Source organism: Andrena cerasifolii, chromosome 13 (assembly GCF_050908995.1).
Source record: "Andrena cerasifolii isolate SP2316 chromosome 13, iyAndCera1_principal, whole genome shotgun sequence".
Taxonomy (NCBI): domain Eukaryota; kingdom Metazoa; phylum Arthropoda; class Insecta; order Hymenoptera; family Andrenidae; genus Andrena; species Andrena cerasifolii.
This window is the reverse complement of record NC_135130.1, coordinates 4,977,656-4,993,438: the sequence shown is the minus strand read 5'-3', so window position 1 is coordinate 4,993,438 and position 15,783 is coordinate 4,977,656. Positions and strand designations below refer to the sequence as shown.

The 15,783-nt window shown below is 44.6% G+C and overlaps 3 protein-coding genes across 11 annotated transcripts in view; 1 reads left to right on the top strand and 2 right to left on the bottom strand.

Annotated features, from left to right (window-relative positions):
* Positions 1–595: 595 nt before the first annotated feature.
* Positions 596–5,382, bottom strand: LOC143376039 (uncharacterized). Of its 3 annotated transcripts, none has more exons than XM_076825842.1 (5): positions 5,199–5,382; positions 3,708–3,782; positions 3,317–3,623; positions 2,046–2,506; positions 596–1,951 (listed from the first exon to the last, which is right to left on the bottom strand). In XM_076825842.1, exons 3-5 carry the CDS (start codon positions 3,534–3,536, stop codon positions 1,406–1,408), a joined length of 1,227 nt encoding a protein of 408 aa, XP_076681957.1. In that variant the 5' UTR covers positions 3,537–3,623; positions 3,708–3,782; positions 5,199–5,382; the 3' UTR covers positions 596–1,405. The 3 variants fall into 3 exon arrangements, with proteins under 3 accessions (XP_076681957.1, XP_076681958.1, XP_076681959.1); XM_076825843.1 differs by lacking the exon at positions 5,199–5,382 and adding an exon at positions 4,821–4,960; XM_076825844.1 differs by lacking the exon at positions 5,199–5,382 and adding an exon at positions 4,490–4,631.
* A 187-nt stretch (positions 5,383–5,569) lies between these two features.
* On the top strand, positions 5,570–7,392 carry LOC143376040 (uncharacterized). 2 transcript variants are annotated; one of them, XM_076825846.1, is made up of 3 exons: positions 5,570–6,928; positions 6,989–7,025; positions 7,099–7,392. In XM_076825846.1, the coding sequence occupies exons 1-3, from the start codon at positions 6,887–6,889 to the stop codon at positions 7,386–7,388; spliced, it is 369 nt and encodes a 122-aa protein (XP_076681961.1). In that variant the 5' UTR covers positions 5,570–6,886; the 3' UTR covers positions 7,389–7,392. The 2 variants fall into 2 exon arrangements, with proteins under 2 accessions (XP_076681961.1, XP_076681960.1); XM_076825845.1 differs by having other exon boundaries at positions 5,570–7,025.
* Positions 7,393–7,401: 9 nt separating this feature from the next.
* Positions 7,402–15,783, bottom strand: part of Uif (sushi, von Willebrand factor type A, EGF and pentraxin domain-containing protein uif) — a 38,420-nt gene continuing 30,038 nt past the window's right edge. For 3 of the 6 annotated variants that reach the window (XM_076825837.1, XM_076825838.1, XM_076825835.1), the window contains exons 21-36: positions 14,829–15,712; positions 14,497–14,744; positions 14,286–14,417; positions 14,045–14,210; positions 13,711–13,962; positions 12,710–13,251; positions 12,418–12,630; positions 12,168–12,323; positions 11,966–12,089; positions 11,693–11,755; positions 10,379–10,569; positions 9,567–10,204; positions 8,854–9,203; positions 8,567–8,769; positions 8,382–8,495; positions 7,402–8,321 (exon numbers count right to left, since the gene is read on the bottom strand). In XM_076825837.1, coding sequence (XP_076681952.1) covers positions 8,287–8,321; positions 8,382–8,495; positions 8,567–8,769; positions 8,854–9,203; positions 9,567–10,204; positions 10,379–10,569; positions 11,693–11,755; positions 11,966–12,089; positions 12,168–12,323; positions 12,418–12,630; positions 12,710–13,251; positions 13,711–13,962; positions 14,045–14,210; positions 14,286–14,417; positions 14,497–14,744; positions 14,829–15,712 — 4,311 coding nt within the window. In that variant the 3' untranslated portion in view covers positions 7,402–8,286. The remainder of the gene's footprint in view (positions 8,322–8,381; positions 8,496–8,566; positions 8,770–8,853; positions 9,204–9,566; positions 10,205–10,378; positions 10,570–11,692; positions 11,756–11,965; positions 12,090–12,167; positions 12,324–12,417; positions 12,631–12,709; positions 13,252–13,710; positions 13,963–14,044; positions 14,211–14,285; positions 14,418–14,496; positions 14,745–14,828; positions 15,713–15,783) is intronic. The other 3 variants (XM_076825836.1, XM_076825839.1, XM_076825841.1) reach the window with 3 other exon arrangements.

The following is a 15,783-nucleotide window of genomic DNA, read 5'->3' as shown; positions in this document are numbered from 1 at the left end:
GTAGTTTATTTATTCGCATCCGATACGGAAAATTAAGTATTGCAATGCTGGTGAATCATCGTTTTAAACAGTAACTAACTAGCACAAAGTGTTTGTTTTCGATATTTATATTCGATCTCTGAATAATATTGTGATAATACTCTATGTATATGTACATAAATCATCTCACGATTACAATCTCATTTCTAAACAGAAATTTCTGTAGGAGTTATTAAATTTAGATAAAATGTTTTTCGTTCGGATGGGTTCCTCGAAGCGTCAAAGCTTCGAAAGTCAAGAAAGTTCCGAGTTTCGAGAATTCGAAATTTTGCATTTTCTTCGTGACTCGAAACTCTCGATAACCAGATAAGGAAAATTATAAAATCAACGAATAAAGGGTATTGTTATATTTTTGTTTGTATTTTGTTTAACTGTGGTCAATAGAAATTTATGCTAAAATTTTGTTCACTGCAGTTCTTAAAGCAAGATTCCACTTACAAAACAGAATCAGTATTTCAAGTTTCGAGAGTTTCGGGTTTCGAAACTTTCAAAGCCTTACAAATTTTCGGACTCGAGTTTGGAGAATTTAAACATTAGATTCGAACCCACCCCTAAGTTTTTGCATACACACAGAAGCACATTGTTTCATGTTTGAGTACGCTAAAGATTTCTTCACTCTGAATATCTACGAAAATAATTCTCTTCACTACAAAGTAAATTTCGAAGCAGATTCTTTATTTGAAGATTATTATTGTACATCATGCCATTATTGTGCCCACACCAGTAGAAAAATTATATTCTTACCAATCATAGTTCATCTTGCCCCGACCTCTATATCTTATACTCGTTATCAGGTACAATATAAGGCTGAAGAAAATATTATGTTATCTCTTGTTCTCTATAAACCTCTCAAAAGTATATATTCTCAACTTTACCCATATTTTTCAACTGTTTTATATCTCACTTTTTTTTCAATTTGCAAGGATAGCAACATAAAATACTCCGTTACAGTAAACAATATAAAATATTTCAAGTGTACTTTGAAATACTCAAACGCAAACACTGTGCAACAAAATATTTACAGAAAACATTATGCATTAAACACGTATCAACGAATACACCTTTCCTTCGGGGAATCCTTCGCAACACCCAAAGTTCAATTACGTTTCTTTTGTTTTTTCTTCTAAACGATACATCCAAGATGAATCAAGTGTAAGCGTAACATAAAAAAAAACAAAACCCATTCTGGCGTTAATAATCGCAATGATAGAAACTCAGAGAAAATAATGCTATTCTCGTATCGCGAAACGCATAACACTTGACAAAGAAAAGACAGAAGAAAAAATAAATAAAAGGCAAATGAAGGAGTGCAGCAACGTAATCTCGTGCACGCATAACGATTCTTTCAAACAGTGTACAGGGACACTTAGAACTCTTTCTTTAAAGCTGATCTTAAAAGCGCGTTGCGCATCGATGTTACGAGTTTCTCGAGTTCCTCCACTTTCATCTTCAATATCCTATTATCCTTCTCCAGCTGGTTCGCCTTCACTGACATCTCGCTCTCTTTCGCCTTCTTGTTCATGCGCGACTTCCTCGACGCTTCGTTGTTCTTCTCTCTGGACTCCCGGTAATGCGAAACGAACGGTTGATCGTCCGAGTCAGATTCAACGTAACGCCTTTTGCTCGGTCTCCCCCGTTTCCCTGCTTTCTTGTACATCTTCTCGACCTTGCTTGCGGCGGACGCCCTTGCCCCTCCAGACCTGCGCGGGGATACGCTAGCTGTCTCCATAGAAGACGAGGTTACAGTTGACGATGCTCGATTTCGTGCACGTTTTTTGTTAACTGTCTGACTCTCCGTTTTCACTGTCACGTTAGCCTGTGTAGCCGTTGCTTGCAACTTAGAGGGTGACCATGGTTTTGACACTATCGAGGAATCTGTTGAATTGCTGCCGTCTGGAGAACGCATTTCATCCTGCAACACATACCCACGCACGTGGCCAGTTATAGGGTTACATCCTACTACAACGATGTCGGTCAAGCAGTATTAATTGCATGTATCAACTCACATCGCAGAGGTACGACAATAAATCGAACGTGTCCGACCCATTGGTCTCCATTGTGCACAACATGTCCCACGTCTCCCGTTGACTTTCCGCGGAATCGAAGGAACTCGGGCAGGCGTCGTCTAAATCGATGCCCCCTACCTGGTGCCTGGATTGCGATGGTGTATTAACGTCAGCGCTATTCTGTTTGCTCAACGAAGTTGCGTTTAGAGCGGCTGTCGCCCCTTTCGGTAGCTTTAACCACGAGTTGGATGAATTGGATTGCGAAGTACTACTTTCTTTCTGGCGTTTGCTAGTCGTCTCGGACGTTGATTGTAAGCTGTTGTAACAATTGTTGTTTAAATGCTCGTTTTTCTTAGCGGTGTCCATTTTCGTGCTCCACGCTCCTTCATCCTCTACACTCGCCAAACCACTCAATACTCCCACTTCTGAAGACAAAACACTGTTACCCTCGTATTTCGTACCTGGAAGATAAAATTGGAGAGTGATCGAAACAATACCTTCGTGCATCTGTAGTAGAGTTAGGGCTGTACTTCCGAATGGCCCCAGTGGCCGATCGACGCGAGATTTGCGAGGAGGGGTGGGGAGGGTGTTTGGACCCTAAATCCAAAATTGTTGCTTCGGGAATTTATTAGTTTACGAGATATTAAAAAAAAAACTTTTAGTCTGTCTTTTGACTTATGCCGACATTACGCATTCATCTTTCTAACTTGTTCTGGATATTAGTATTAGTTGGGGCTAGATTAGTGCGGGGGGCGCGTAAAGCGATGTAAGTTTGGAGATTTGAACCAGAAACTTGGAGATGCGATCCATCCTATTATACAGGGTGGATACCTATTACTTTATTGATAGGCAATACTCTAGGGGGTGATTCTACAGGCCAAAATAAGACGAAAATATAGAATACAATTTTTTAATATCGCGCTTCGTTTTCGAGAAAATTGGCTTTGAATTTCAGCTAAATATGGTTGCCATTTAAGTGTCTGAGGGGCACGCGGAGGTAAGGGGAACGCGTCCAGCTGTCCGTAGGACAAATTGGAGGGAGAGCAGGGTGAAACCCCGTTAGGGCTACGTATATGCAGTTCAAAAAAATAATTTGTAAAAAAAATTAACAATAATTTTTTATTAATATTTCCGAAACTAATAAATTCCCGAAGCTACAATTTTAGATTTACGGTCCACACCCCCTCCCCACCCATCCCCTCAAACTTCGTGTCGATCGGCCACTGGGGCCATTCGGTAGTATGTCCATAGTTAGATATGTTTATACTGACCTGACAGTTTAAAAGTAGGTGATTCACCTGCATGAAAATCGCATTGACCCTGGAACGTGTCCATGCACCAGTCGCTTAAATCCTGAAAGTTCTCCTCCCAAGTGGAGGACGCTGGTTTCTCCTCTTCTTTTATTGTATTCGCCTTTGGCTGTGGAAATACCCATGGATCCTTTAGTAACTCTGACTCCATGGTTGGAGTTAGTAAAGGAACCACATCCATTCTGGATGATCTTTCCTCCAGTGGCTGCAATCTCACGCCACGAGAAGCAGATGACAGACGCGGCTGACGGTTGCATGGCTTCGATACCTAGAATTTATTCTCCTTACAATTTTTTTTTCAACGCCAGTTGGCTCAGTTGTGCCCGCTTTGGGGGTCTAGTAGGACACTCACGTTAAACACGCCTCCTTTCTCAAATGAAATGTTGCTGGCCGTTGGGCGTTTGTAAATAGGAGGGATTTTGGATACCTATAAGAAAAATCAACCGTTGATGTAGCTGACATGCTAATATCCACAATGCATCCTATAATTTCAAATGCTTGATTAATAGCGTGGTTATAAAATTTGTAATTTGCATGGGTGTAGTCATAGTATTTAAAAATGTAGTATGTACTGATTTCCGTTGGGTAAGTGCAAATGTTCTTTGTTTCTCTCTGTGAACCGGGATTATCAGGAACAAGGATGGAATGATGCATCGTATCTTGACGATAGTATTTGGAGCACTAACACGTTCGATGGGTTTTTATTTCTTGTATACAAGAAGAAGAGACAAATTTCTCAATAAAGCAATTGCAAATTTCGTGTATAATTAACAATTCACACTGGCGTCTCGAGTGTTAAAATTCACGGAACTTTTGCACATACCCTAATAGTGATATAATCATTTTATTGTCCCTCAGTTTCAGCTAAGAAGCCTAATCTTATTTTATCAAGACAGATCATTGATTGTGAGCCATGAGATAAATGCTAATCTATCATAATAACAGTATTAATATTCTTCCAGATAAAAATAAAATATATATCGAACAGCAAGGTGTACGCAGACGCAAAAAAAGATCGTGATAGACGTAAAATATACCATATCGAGCCAATTAGTAGATCCAAAATATTCTAATCAATCTGAAAGATAAAACAAACGCAAAAATTTCATTATAGTAACATAAAGTCTGATATACTTCGAACGTACGCCCCTCCTACGATTGTGAACGAGACAATGTCGTTTTCCTCGCCAACGTACGGAACGGGATACGTTTGCCGAGAGCGTGCACCTACAACCTTTGCGTTCCCCGGCAATGGCATATCGACCCGTTCGCGCGTGTCACATCGTTAATCGAAAAGATATCGTGGAACGGAATCGGTCGTATCGCTCCGTTATACCGAACTGTCTGTCTCTGTAAAACGGAGCGGTACGTTTCACCGATACTTCATTCCTAATACGCTTCTTATCGCGACCAGCAAAGTCGCACACACCGGGAAACGTTCCTTCTACGTTGCTATCTGACTAACCTCGTTACGTAACAGGTCGATCGCTAACTGGTCCTAAACGAATCCTCGGCAGTCAGCTAACGTTACGAACGTTCGTTCGCCAAACGTCGAACTGACGGCCGAATTTGCGCAGGAACGCAGCAGAGACTCTCGCCCCGACGCATATATACCGATGACTCGGATGTTTGTGCAGTACTTTATTTGCACTGGCGCAAAATATAGCCGACAGTCGTGCAACGTTTGATCGATCCGCCGCTGTGCCGCACGAGGCTTACGTATTCTTTTCGTTGTTTCTGAGCATTGCCAGCAGCCGTCTCGCACCAACGACGGAATTAAACCGACCTCTGCTGTTATATAATCTACTTATAGCCCAAGTTAAAGGATAGCTTCTGCACTCACCCTCCTTGAGACAATCCGTGTTGTACCTTCCACTTGGAACGCAAAAAAACTGATTTATCGACAGCCTTGACCACAGCGAGTTGTCTTATAGTTGCTGTTTCTTGTTTCTCGAGATTTCACGTATCCGCTATCTGGAGCACGAACGATCCGCACTACGACTCGACGAACGTTCTCCGCGGAATGCGAGCTGGAACTTCGGCAGCACCGGATTAAACCCCGTCACGAGACAGTGCCCATCACGTTCCTGGCTGCGTTACTGGGGACATGCTCGTCCACCACACGTCACTTTCCACCAATGGGGGAGCGAGTGGCGTCTATTCGGACCAATGCCTGCAAGGGGGACGCTGCAGTGGGATGAGACGCGACACGTCAGACACGCGAAACTCAAGAGAAATCATACATTCCAGTCGATAACCATTCGTTTTCTTTCCTTTTTCCGCGTTCTCGTGAACTATTTTGAGAACACTACTTCTACCGTCCCGTCATTATGTAATGCTATTAATGGGACTGTCGATTAATCCTTAAACGAGACTTTTCTGAATCTGCTAGATTCGAATCTGGGTAACGCTAAAAGTTACTAAATAACGACTTGTTATGTTTCTTTCGTGGAAGATGTATGATGCAATAATCTTTGGGGTAATGGAAGATTGCGAGATGCTGGATCGATTATGATGGAATACGACACGTTTTCTTTGAGGAATTTTGGTTTAGAATATTATGCTTTACTTATGGAATGTTATCGTTGGAGTATTTTGCTTCTGCAAAAAATTGAACACTGGGAGTTCCTAGATGGAGTTGATTGTACATGTTCCGGAGGGCTGAGGTTATTATTTGAGTTGTAGAAAAGAGGAAAAGAGAAGAAGATTTAGCAGGCTTTGTTTTCGATTTCGAGGAGTTAAATATTAGAAGAATTCTTTTATTTGAAAGACTCGGAGCTATCGATTTGAGGAGTAGCGAGAATTTGTAGCCATGATGATACTCGTAGCCCTCTAGCTGCGACTACGAGAGTTACATTATATACAAGGTATCTCGAAAAGAGATGATCTCTAAAACAGAGATAATTAGGAAGGCAGAACGAAGTAAATAAAGTTCCTACGAGCATGATGCCAAATCTACTGCCAATAAAGTTTAACGGTACCATCGTTACGAAGCTATAAGAAGCTCTCTAAATCACGGCCATATTGTTAAACATGAAGATCAATACGTTGCAAAAGTAACTGTCACATTTGGTGGCGCACAATTTCGTGGTGGCCGTGATCAACTTTTCCTTTTTTTGCGAGGCACTTGTGGCTATTTCGAGAAAAGAGCTAAAAGTATCAGAAGCGTTTACCAATCCCGCATATAATTAGCATAAATCAGGCTAATTTTAACCGCCGCATAACGAAACAGTGTCTCGATCAGGCTAGACATTTTAATGACTTCGAACGGAATAATCCATCGCATCGGTTTATTTTTAACCGTCACGTGAACATTTGGGAGGGACGGTGGAACACTTGCTTGAAATTTGTCAAGATATGCAGAATCGAAACGGCGATTGGTATCGATTAAACGTGTCACAAAATGTCCTCATATGTTCTATCAAGCAAAATTCCTAATCGATTGAAAACCATGTAGCCAATTAGAGGATGAATATTTTGATGGCAATGAACCAGTGACGATTAGACCAAACATAAATACAAAAAATCGCAATGGATGAGAAAGATTCAGTAGACTTCACAAATCGTGTTGAGGTAATGATATCACAGCTCAATGACATTAATGGCAGTAACGAATGGTCCAATTCATTTCAGTTATTGTTGAGAATAATGACGAAAGAATGTACGGAAGGTAGACACATAATAAAATATTTCACCCCGTGGCGTTAAAGGACCCAAACTTTTCACGAATTTCCTTGTGATAGATTCCGAAAGTTCCAACGATTCAGATTACTCCTTCAGCTCCAACGAGTCCGATTCAGAGAGCGAAGAGAACGATGTCATGTGCCCAGATTTAAACGGCGATTCTGTGGGGAATTTAAGTAAATTCTTCGAGGAGCACGTTGAGGGCGGAAAGAAACACTCACCTTCAACCATGAGCCATGATATTGAAAATCATACTCGATCCGAGGGAAAGATGTACAGAGTTCTCCCGATAAAACTGGACGAGAAAATATTCAAATCGAAACAGCCAGTCGCTTCAAATCGAACGTAGAGTCGGACAGTGGATTATCGAAATACATTTTATTAATAAAAAAAAAAAAAACAACCGTTTGTTAAAGTTTTTACAATACAAGTGGAAAACAGCGTCGTAGGCATAGTCGAATGTACACTCGCGATGCTCTTAAATTATTCTCGTTGATTTTGATTCCATCTTAAACGGTCTAGCGTGTCGCTAAACGAATGCACAGGTGATTTCTTATGTCCGATACACGAATCGAAGTTTCAAGCTCGAAATGGTCCCTTTCCAACATGGTTCTCGCGCGCCTACGTGATATTATTTTACAGCGTGTGATATATATCTATAGTAACAAAATATGATTTCGCTTATTTATAAGGTGTATTAACATACATGCACACACTTTCTTCGCGTTCGCACCGTTAATCGTAGGAGTTAATTAATAGAATAGTCCTTAACGGCTAGGCGGTATTAAATTACAAAAAATTACAACCTCGCGCGTAGTCTTTTCCTTTTTAACCTTTATGCGCGTGGACGCGCTCCCTTTTTCTCTCGCTCCTCTCGCACTCTCGAATTTCCGCGGGACGTTGATCGATCGACGGGTGCCGAAACAACGATCTCATTGAACGTATAATGGATCGTCGTTCCAGGACTCGATTGTGTCATCGCCGATCAACGTGACACCGCTTCGTATTGTACTCTGTCGAGCACGAGTCTCAGAGATTCCGCGAGTTTGGCCCGGGGCTTCGTTTGGCAAACATCCGCAAATCTCCGTGGACACGCTGTCGGGTACAATCTTTGTCTGGGAGTAATAAATAATTGGATGGATGGAGCAACGTTCCTTGTTGCTGGTGTGTCAGAGGCGGCGACAGCTGTTTTTGATCTCTACATTGGGTAGAACACTGTCGGCCTTCGTTGTCACTGGCCCTCGCTGTCACTGTCGCTTTTGTCTGCAACCATGGGTGTCCTCTAAGTTATTTTTTGGTACACAGATGTACTGCTCATTTCATATTCAGTACAAGTACTAACCTTTTTTGCCAGGGTACGCGTGACGCTTCAATCTGTCGTAAAGATCGTCCTTCGTACCATAAATACTGGCGTTGGAACGAGCCAGGCTGTTCATTTTACCATTGTGCAGACTCTCTGAAAATGGGAAGGACGGGTCTCGTTATGGCTCCCTCCTAACAGTTAAGCTTAAGCTTCTTACTACTTACCTTTCATGTAAGTCTCGTTGTAGAAGTTGGGCATCTCCCAACCGTCCTCCTCGTCGTCGTAATAGTGAGCATAAGTGCTGTGATGGGATGGCGCAATGGACTCCGCGTACGGTGTAGGAGCGCCATAGTAGAAGTTCACCTGAGAACCGTTCTGGTCGGTTGCTGGTGTGAGCATCTTCTTGGGTTCCTTCTTCCTCGAAGCCCTATTGAACGACAATTCCATCGCTTTAAATCTCCAAATTCTTCAAGAACCCTGGCCCCAATTCCTAAGATTCAACTCTGCCTACCTGACACAGATCATCCACACCAGAAGGACGACGAAAATGATGAGAATAACACCGCCAGCGATACCGCCAGTGATGTAGAAGAACTCAGACTTCTCGGTGCAACGTTTACCAGTGAAGCTGCCGCTGCATCTGCAGGACGGCTGTCCTCTGGAGTCCTTCAGGCACACTCCTTCGTTATCGCAGTAGGCCATGCAGACATCCGTGCACTCTGTGCCCGTTCCATTATACCCTGGCTTGCACTCGCACTTGAAGTCGCTTGTTTCTGGTATCAGGAGGCAATAAGCGTTCGCGTCACAGTGCATCTCAGCGTCGCTCGTTTCGCACGGGTTGGTGCAGTCCGATTTGCTGGTCTAATAGGAACAGTGGGAAAAATAAGGCATCAGCGTGCAGCGATAATTAAAAGTAAACGTCAACACGCGAAATCTACACTGCAAGCTTGAAATTGCTTACGAACTCTGAGAAAGAACGGAATACAGTATTGTTTCGAACTGAAGACGGGGTGTCTGTCTCAAACTAAGGTGAGCACTATACCCGTTACTTCTGTTCTTGCCGCGGCGAGTGAAACAGATTGTGCATGAGCAAGAAAGATTGAGTGCCTCTCTCAGTCTCTCTTATGCTGCGCGATAGGAGAATAAAAACAGGCCGATGACTCCCGGTCTTTAAAGGAGGTGTCCGTTCGGTTCCGAAAAAATCTGTAAGCATATTCCACTTACAGCAGCGGTTCCTTTGGTGCTAGTGTTGGGTGGGCAAGGTATGCAGAAGGTCTGCTGAGGCTCTGATTGATACGTTCCCTTCTTGCACTCCATACATTCGTTCAGCGTTCCGTTCAGATAGGATCCTGGTTCGCAGACAGGAAGGGAGCACTCCTCGATCGCTGCAGACCCCATATTGGGCGTAGTTCTGCCCACGGGGCACGATTGACAGGCAGCCTGGACACCTTGAGTGCGATAGCTTCCCCGTGGACAGGGCTCACATTTCCCTTCGACGGCCAGCTGCTGGCCAGAGCCGCATTCGTCTCTGCATTCCTCGCGAGACACAGCCTCCGCAGTTCTGGTGGTCTTTCCTAGGCCGCAGAGCAAGCAAGAGAAGCTGCCCTCGTAAGGCTGATAGAAACCGTGGCCACAGCTTCGGCAGAGGCCAGCCATGTCGTCGTAGTATTTCCCAGCTGGGCAACGTTCCTTGCAGTCCGCTGCACTTCGAGCACCCGGGCCTACGGTTACGCTGGGGCGTCCAGCGATCACGGGGCAGGAGCTGCATTTCAGTTGACCTGACTCGCTTTGGTAGCTTCCCACTGGGCAGGACAGGCATTGCTTCGTCTCCTCGTCGTAGTACGTCCCCACGGCGCAGGGTACTGTGATTGGGATACAGAAACGTTATTTATATATAGCAGCTATGAGGCATTAGGCTTCTGCTTGTAGAAGCTTCAGTGTAGGAAGCTGACCTACATCTACATTGCTATTAGAGATGTTACGGGCAAGTTATTAAATATTCAATTGAAGAAAATGCAGCGTGAAGGGTGACTTACCGCAATCTGGAGCCATAACGACCTGTCCAACAGGGCAATCGTAGTCAGATTCTAGGGTCAGGGACGCTGGGTCAGGTACAGTGTTGGGCAGTATGTCGTGAACGTCGAATTGATCCTCCTCCAAGATCAACCTCTCCAATAATGTCTGAACTGTCGCCCTCTCGTTCGAGTTAGCGTTCACGATCGGATCGCTATAAAATATTCGAGGCTGTTAATGATCCGTCAGCTGATAGGCTGTCTGTTTCAGCGATAGATGAAGGAGAGTATGCGCAAGTATGTACAGCCGTTATCTTAAGGCGAAGGTAATCAGGCAGCCTTTCCATTGGATCCTCGTCAGTAGTATATCGTACCGCAGGTTAAAGCCGCGCGAAACCCTATTTGACACCTATTAATTATGTACCTATGTAAGGTTTAATGTTCAATACATCCTGGAATTCTAATATATCACATGTCTGATGCCAAGTGTCTTGTTTGGTGTTTCTTTTTAATGTTCTGTTATTGTGAACCTGAGCTGTTTGGTAATCAAGATTCAACAGGGTATGGAAGATTCAAAGTATCATGCGATCATTCGACAGACTCGTTAAGGATATTCCCTCGATCCTTGGAAAATGATGTTAACCTAACAGCTTGGTTTCCAGTCAGATGTTATACAGTTCGAGTTACAGTTGTTATTCCACTATCCACTGGTTGGTACCTGGTTAAGTACCCGCATATGATCGTGTTCCATTTATACTAGTCGGTCGTGTGTGAACAGTTAGTAGCAACGTGCATACCAAGTCAATTAAGGTCGACTTAACAGTTGTCAGGATGTCGTACGTTAATTGTTTGCCAAAATTCCTTGTCCCTGTACGCGTGAAAATATTGTTGCACGCGTAGAGCGACAATTACTCGAGATCGACCATGGTCAGTTGTCTTGTAGTACTTTGACACGGAGAAAATTCTGCGTTACGTTAGAGCATCTAGCATCTATCATTCTCTGCTTAAAATTCAGTAGAAACTGAATCCGTTGGTCCCCGAGTACATTTTCCTGCATGTGGGGGTAATCAACAGATGTAGTGGGGATAGCTCTTCAGTGTCCCCGAGGGGCCCGTAGATTCTGTTTCGACTATAAATAGTTCAAGCTCGTTGAACGCGACACGTTTCCTTTTCTCCGTGTACTCTTCATGCATCGCGCGTGGAATGGCACGTTTTATGTCGTAAAATGGGTATTTAAGAATATGAGATGATGTCTGGATAAACACCGAGCCCCGGATGACGAGAACACATTTACAATGATACGTTTCGCACGTGGCGTAAATCGATAGCTGTCCTTACTTTATCGCCGGGAACGAGATCTCCACCTCGTAGGTATCGCTGCCTTGCCGCGCTTGTCTCGTTCTACGATGCAACACAAGTAACAAAATGCTCAGTACTAATTTAATTCTTCTAATGAGAATGCTGATCGAAGGTTCAACTGCAAGCCAATGGCTAAACAATGCTAACTGAATGGTTCCCGTCGAAAGGAATGTTCCACCTCACTTACGGAACGGAATAATCATAAAAAATAATATGAGCGTATGCAGATCTGTAGGCAAAAGTGAAACTTACGGTTCGGCTGGCACTACGGCGGATATTATGTACGTTCCACCGTCCTCTTCGTTTGTTTCCCTCGTGGTACGTGCACGATGGTCACATTGAACGTCGATATCCAAGTCCTTGCACTCGCGAGTTCCTACAAACGAACACTAATAGCAATTAGACACTACACAGTTAAATGAAACATTAAGGGAAACGCAAGAAAATGGCTTGCCTTCGAAAGAATACGAGCAGAAGTTCCAGTCCCTGTTCAATGAATTCACAGCATCTCGAACTTTCTTCTTGAGCACGCCTTGGCCAGCTTCGTTGCAGAGAACTGACGTGGGGAAGTTCATTTTAATTCTGAATACGCGCTGAGCTGCTGTAGCACCTGAACGAGATAAAAAACGGAATTGTGATACACTGAAATAATGATGAAACTGAAAATTGAGAACACGAGGCGGAGAAATAGGATTGAAAATTACTCGTGCAAGCAGGGTAAACCAATGGAAGGGATGGATCATTGGTGGGCCTCCAGAAGCCTTCTGCGCCACAGGTGTAGAATTTGGGCACCTCTTGAGAGAATCTGAGCCCTGTGTTACAGAAGATTTCGCAAACCTTGAACTGGCCACCAGAGCCCCAGTCCTTGCACTGTTGGGTGCCTCCAACTGGATCAGCCAGTTGGGGACAGAAGTCGGCTAGAAAAGTGAAAGACAATTGTAATCAACGTTCCACGGTAATAGTTTAACCATCAAAATCACAGAAGCGTCAACTTACACAGCAGATAAACCTTGAAGTTGCAGCTGGCAGAGTTCCCAGCCTGATCGTAAGCCACGTAACTGATATCGTAGGTACCCCACATCAATGTTTGCCCAGACTTGTGTCCGTTCTTCTCCTGAATCTTCGCTATACCGACGTTATCGGTAAAACGTGGCTCGTCCCAGGTGACGATCGAGGAACCGTTCTTGGCGATCACCCACAGATCGCCTGGACAATGTTCCACTTTCGGTGGAATTTTGTCAGATTCCAGTTGCTGGCACTTACTGCCACCGTATCCAGGTGGGCATACTCTCTGACCACAGTGGGACGGCACCACTCTTTCCACACCGCCGACAGTCTCATCGTATCCCGCCCAAGTCAGCACTAAACTTTGATAGAGTACTGGCTCAGTGCGACAGTCCCGTACTTGCTTTTGGATTTCGTTCGTCACGTGCAGAGCTCGACTCCATATTTGAACCTTGGTCAGGTGTCCCTGGAATCCAGATTCGGTGTAGCCTTTCGAGTTTTCGCTCTGCGGCTTTCCTAGGACTGCCCAAGCACTGAAAGAAATTGTATTTTGATTGAATCAAGGTTTAAGGGTTCTGGGTTATTTATCGCAAAGTTAAATGTGAAGTGACTATCCTAGATGAAACATTCTTTTGTAGAGCAAGCTTTGAAGAATCTAAACACGCAGCTTTGAAACTATATTTGAAGGACAAGAACTTGTTTGCAAGAACGATTTTTTGGTCTAGAAACAACTTTATCGAGGAAGGCTAATTCTTGTCGGTTAAAATAACAGAAGAACGGACTTCGTGTGATTAATAGTTTTGGCGATAGAAAGTCGTTTACAAAACTTGTTTTCGCGAAAATGGGTAAAGATTGCAGACTTTGACGGTCTGTATTTTGTAAAACAATTCGGGAGTACTAAAATGAAAACATAAACCCTTCCCCTTATATTATCGCGTGGACTACATTATATTCCACTTTCATTGAAATCCTTAACACAAAGGAGTACTCACTAAGCTGGCAGAGATCTGCCGCTTCCATATCCTTCAGTTTTACTAGCGATCAGTCCTTCTGTGATAAGGACCAGTTCACCGCCATTGTCTCCATTCCATACCACGGCGACGTGATGCCATTGACCGTCATTGATCGTCGCATACTCCCTGAATGGGAGATAAACGTCTTGCAAATCGTGGAAGAGGGAAACCTGGACACCGTTACTGTGCGCCTGGACCATGAGTCTGCGATTTGATGGTACATGGGTCGAGCTGAAGATAAACCATATGTTCGTACATTAGAACGTTATACTTGAAGAATATTAACTGGAATATTTGATGAATAAGGATTTACCTGACGGCGTAAAGAGTGAAGAATATTCCGGCTTCATCTTTTTGGGTGTACTGTACCCACATAGCCACGGTTAGGCTCTTCCTTGCTCCTGTGAAGAATGGAATCACTTGCGCTGCGCTACTGCGCGCTGGATCACTGAAGTATAAGTCGTAATCAACTTGAATGGCTGGAAAGATATAAAATCTGTGTCACGCGATGATCCTTCAACTCGGATACTAAAGAAAACACGATGCACGCTTACATTTCCTACAATCATCGCCAGTTAAATTGAACGGGCACTGACAGAAGAACTTGCCAGTCAGATCGATGCACGTCGCTGATGGTGGGCACGAGTTCTCTTTGCAATCGATTATATCATCCTCACATGTTTTCCCTACAGAATAGTTACACGTATCATTATACCTTGCTCCCATTACGAACTCTACAACATTACCATTCCTCGTATAAATCACCTGTGTATCCCGGAGGACAAATGCAATTGAATCCAGAGCCTTCGTCGATACAAGTGGCTCCATTCTTGCAAGCACCAGCCTGGCAAGCGTCGTACTCGTATTGACACCCGATTCCAGTGTAGTCATCGGGGCACGTGCAATTGAGTCCCGAACCAAAGTCCTGGCAGCGTCCATTGTGCATACAAGGATTCCCAATGCAACGTTCTGGCGCTGTTTCGCACTGTTTCCCGTCAGTTCCCGACGGACATCTGAGCGCCGACATTCGTCAGAAGGTTACAGATCGAGCAGCTTTTGGCACATTCATAAAATAACATGCATGTGAGGGTACTTACACACAGAAGTAGTCCAAGAACAAGTCAACGCAGGCAGCGTCGTTCTGACAGGGATGATTCTGGCACATTCCAACGTCCATCTCACAATGGACACCGGTCCATCCTTCGCGGCACATGCATTTGAACCCACCAACCTCGTCCCTGCACGTGGCGCCGTTCAGGCAAGGATAAGACGCACAGTCGTCGATGTTGATCTCACACGAAACACCAGTGTAACCCTCGCGACAGTGGCAGACGAACGCGTTATCCAGATCGACGCAACGGTCAGTGCCGACAGGGCTGCAAGGATCACTGAGACAGTCGTCCAGCGCTCCCTCGCATTGGAGTCCCACAAAGCCGGGTCTGCACTTGCAAGCGAACCCTTCCAGCTGATCCACGCAGGTCCCCCCGTTTTGGCAGGGCTCCGTTGCACAATCGTCGATCGTGTGCTGGCACTGCTTGCCTGTGTACCCTGGTTCGCAGGTACAAGTGTACCCGTCTACTTGGTCGATGCACTGGCCGTTGTTCTGGCAAGGTTTGCCGGCGCACTCGTTGATGTTCGTCTCGCAGGCAGCCCCAGTCCATCCTGGATGACAGATGCACTCGTGGCTGAACAGATTGTCCACGCATATCCCGTTCAAACACGGATTCCCCGAGCACAGGTCTATCTTCTCGTGGCACCGTTTTCCCGTAAATCCAGGCGGGCAGTCGCAGCTGAAATCAGCCACTAGGTCGGTACAGTTAGCGCCCAGCAGGCAGGTCTTCTCAGCGCAGTCGTCAGTGTTGATTTCGCAGCTTTGCCCTTCCCATCCGGGCAGGCAGTCGCACTTGTAGCGTCCCTGCTGCAGTGCCACGCAGGTCGCGCCGTTGTTGCAGGGATTTCCACTGGCCGTGCAAGGATTGATCTGCGAGGATGTCCCGTTGTTACAAATGGGCGAAGAAACACAATGCATACTCTGATCCATGAAAGAGTTAT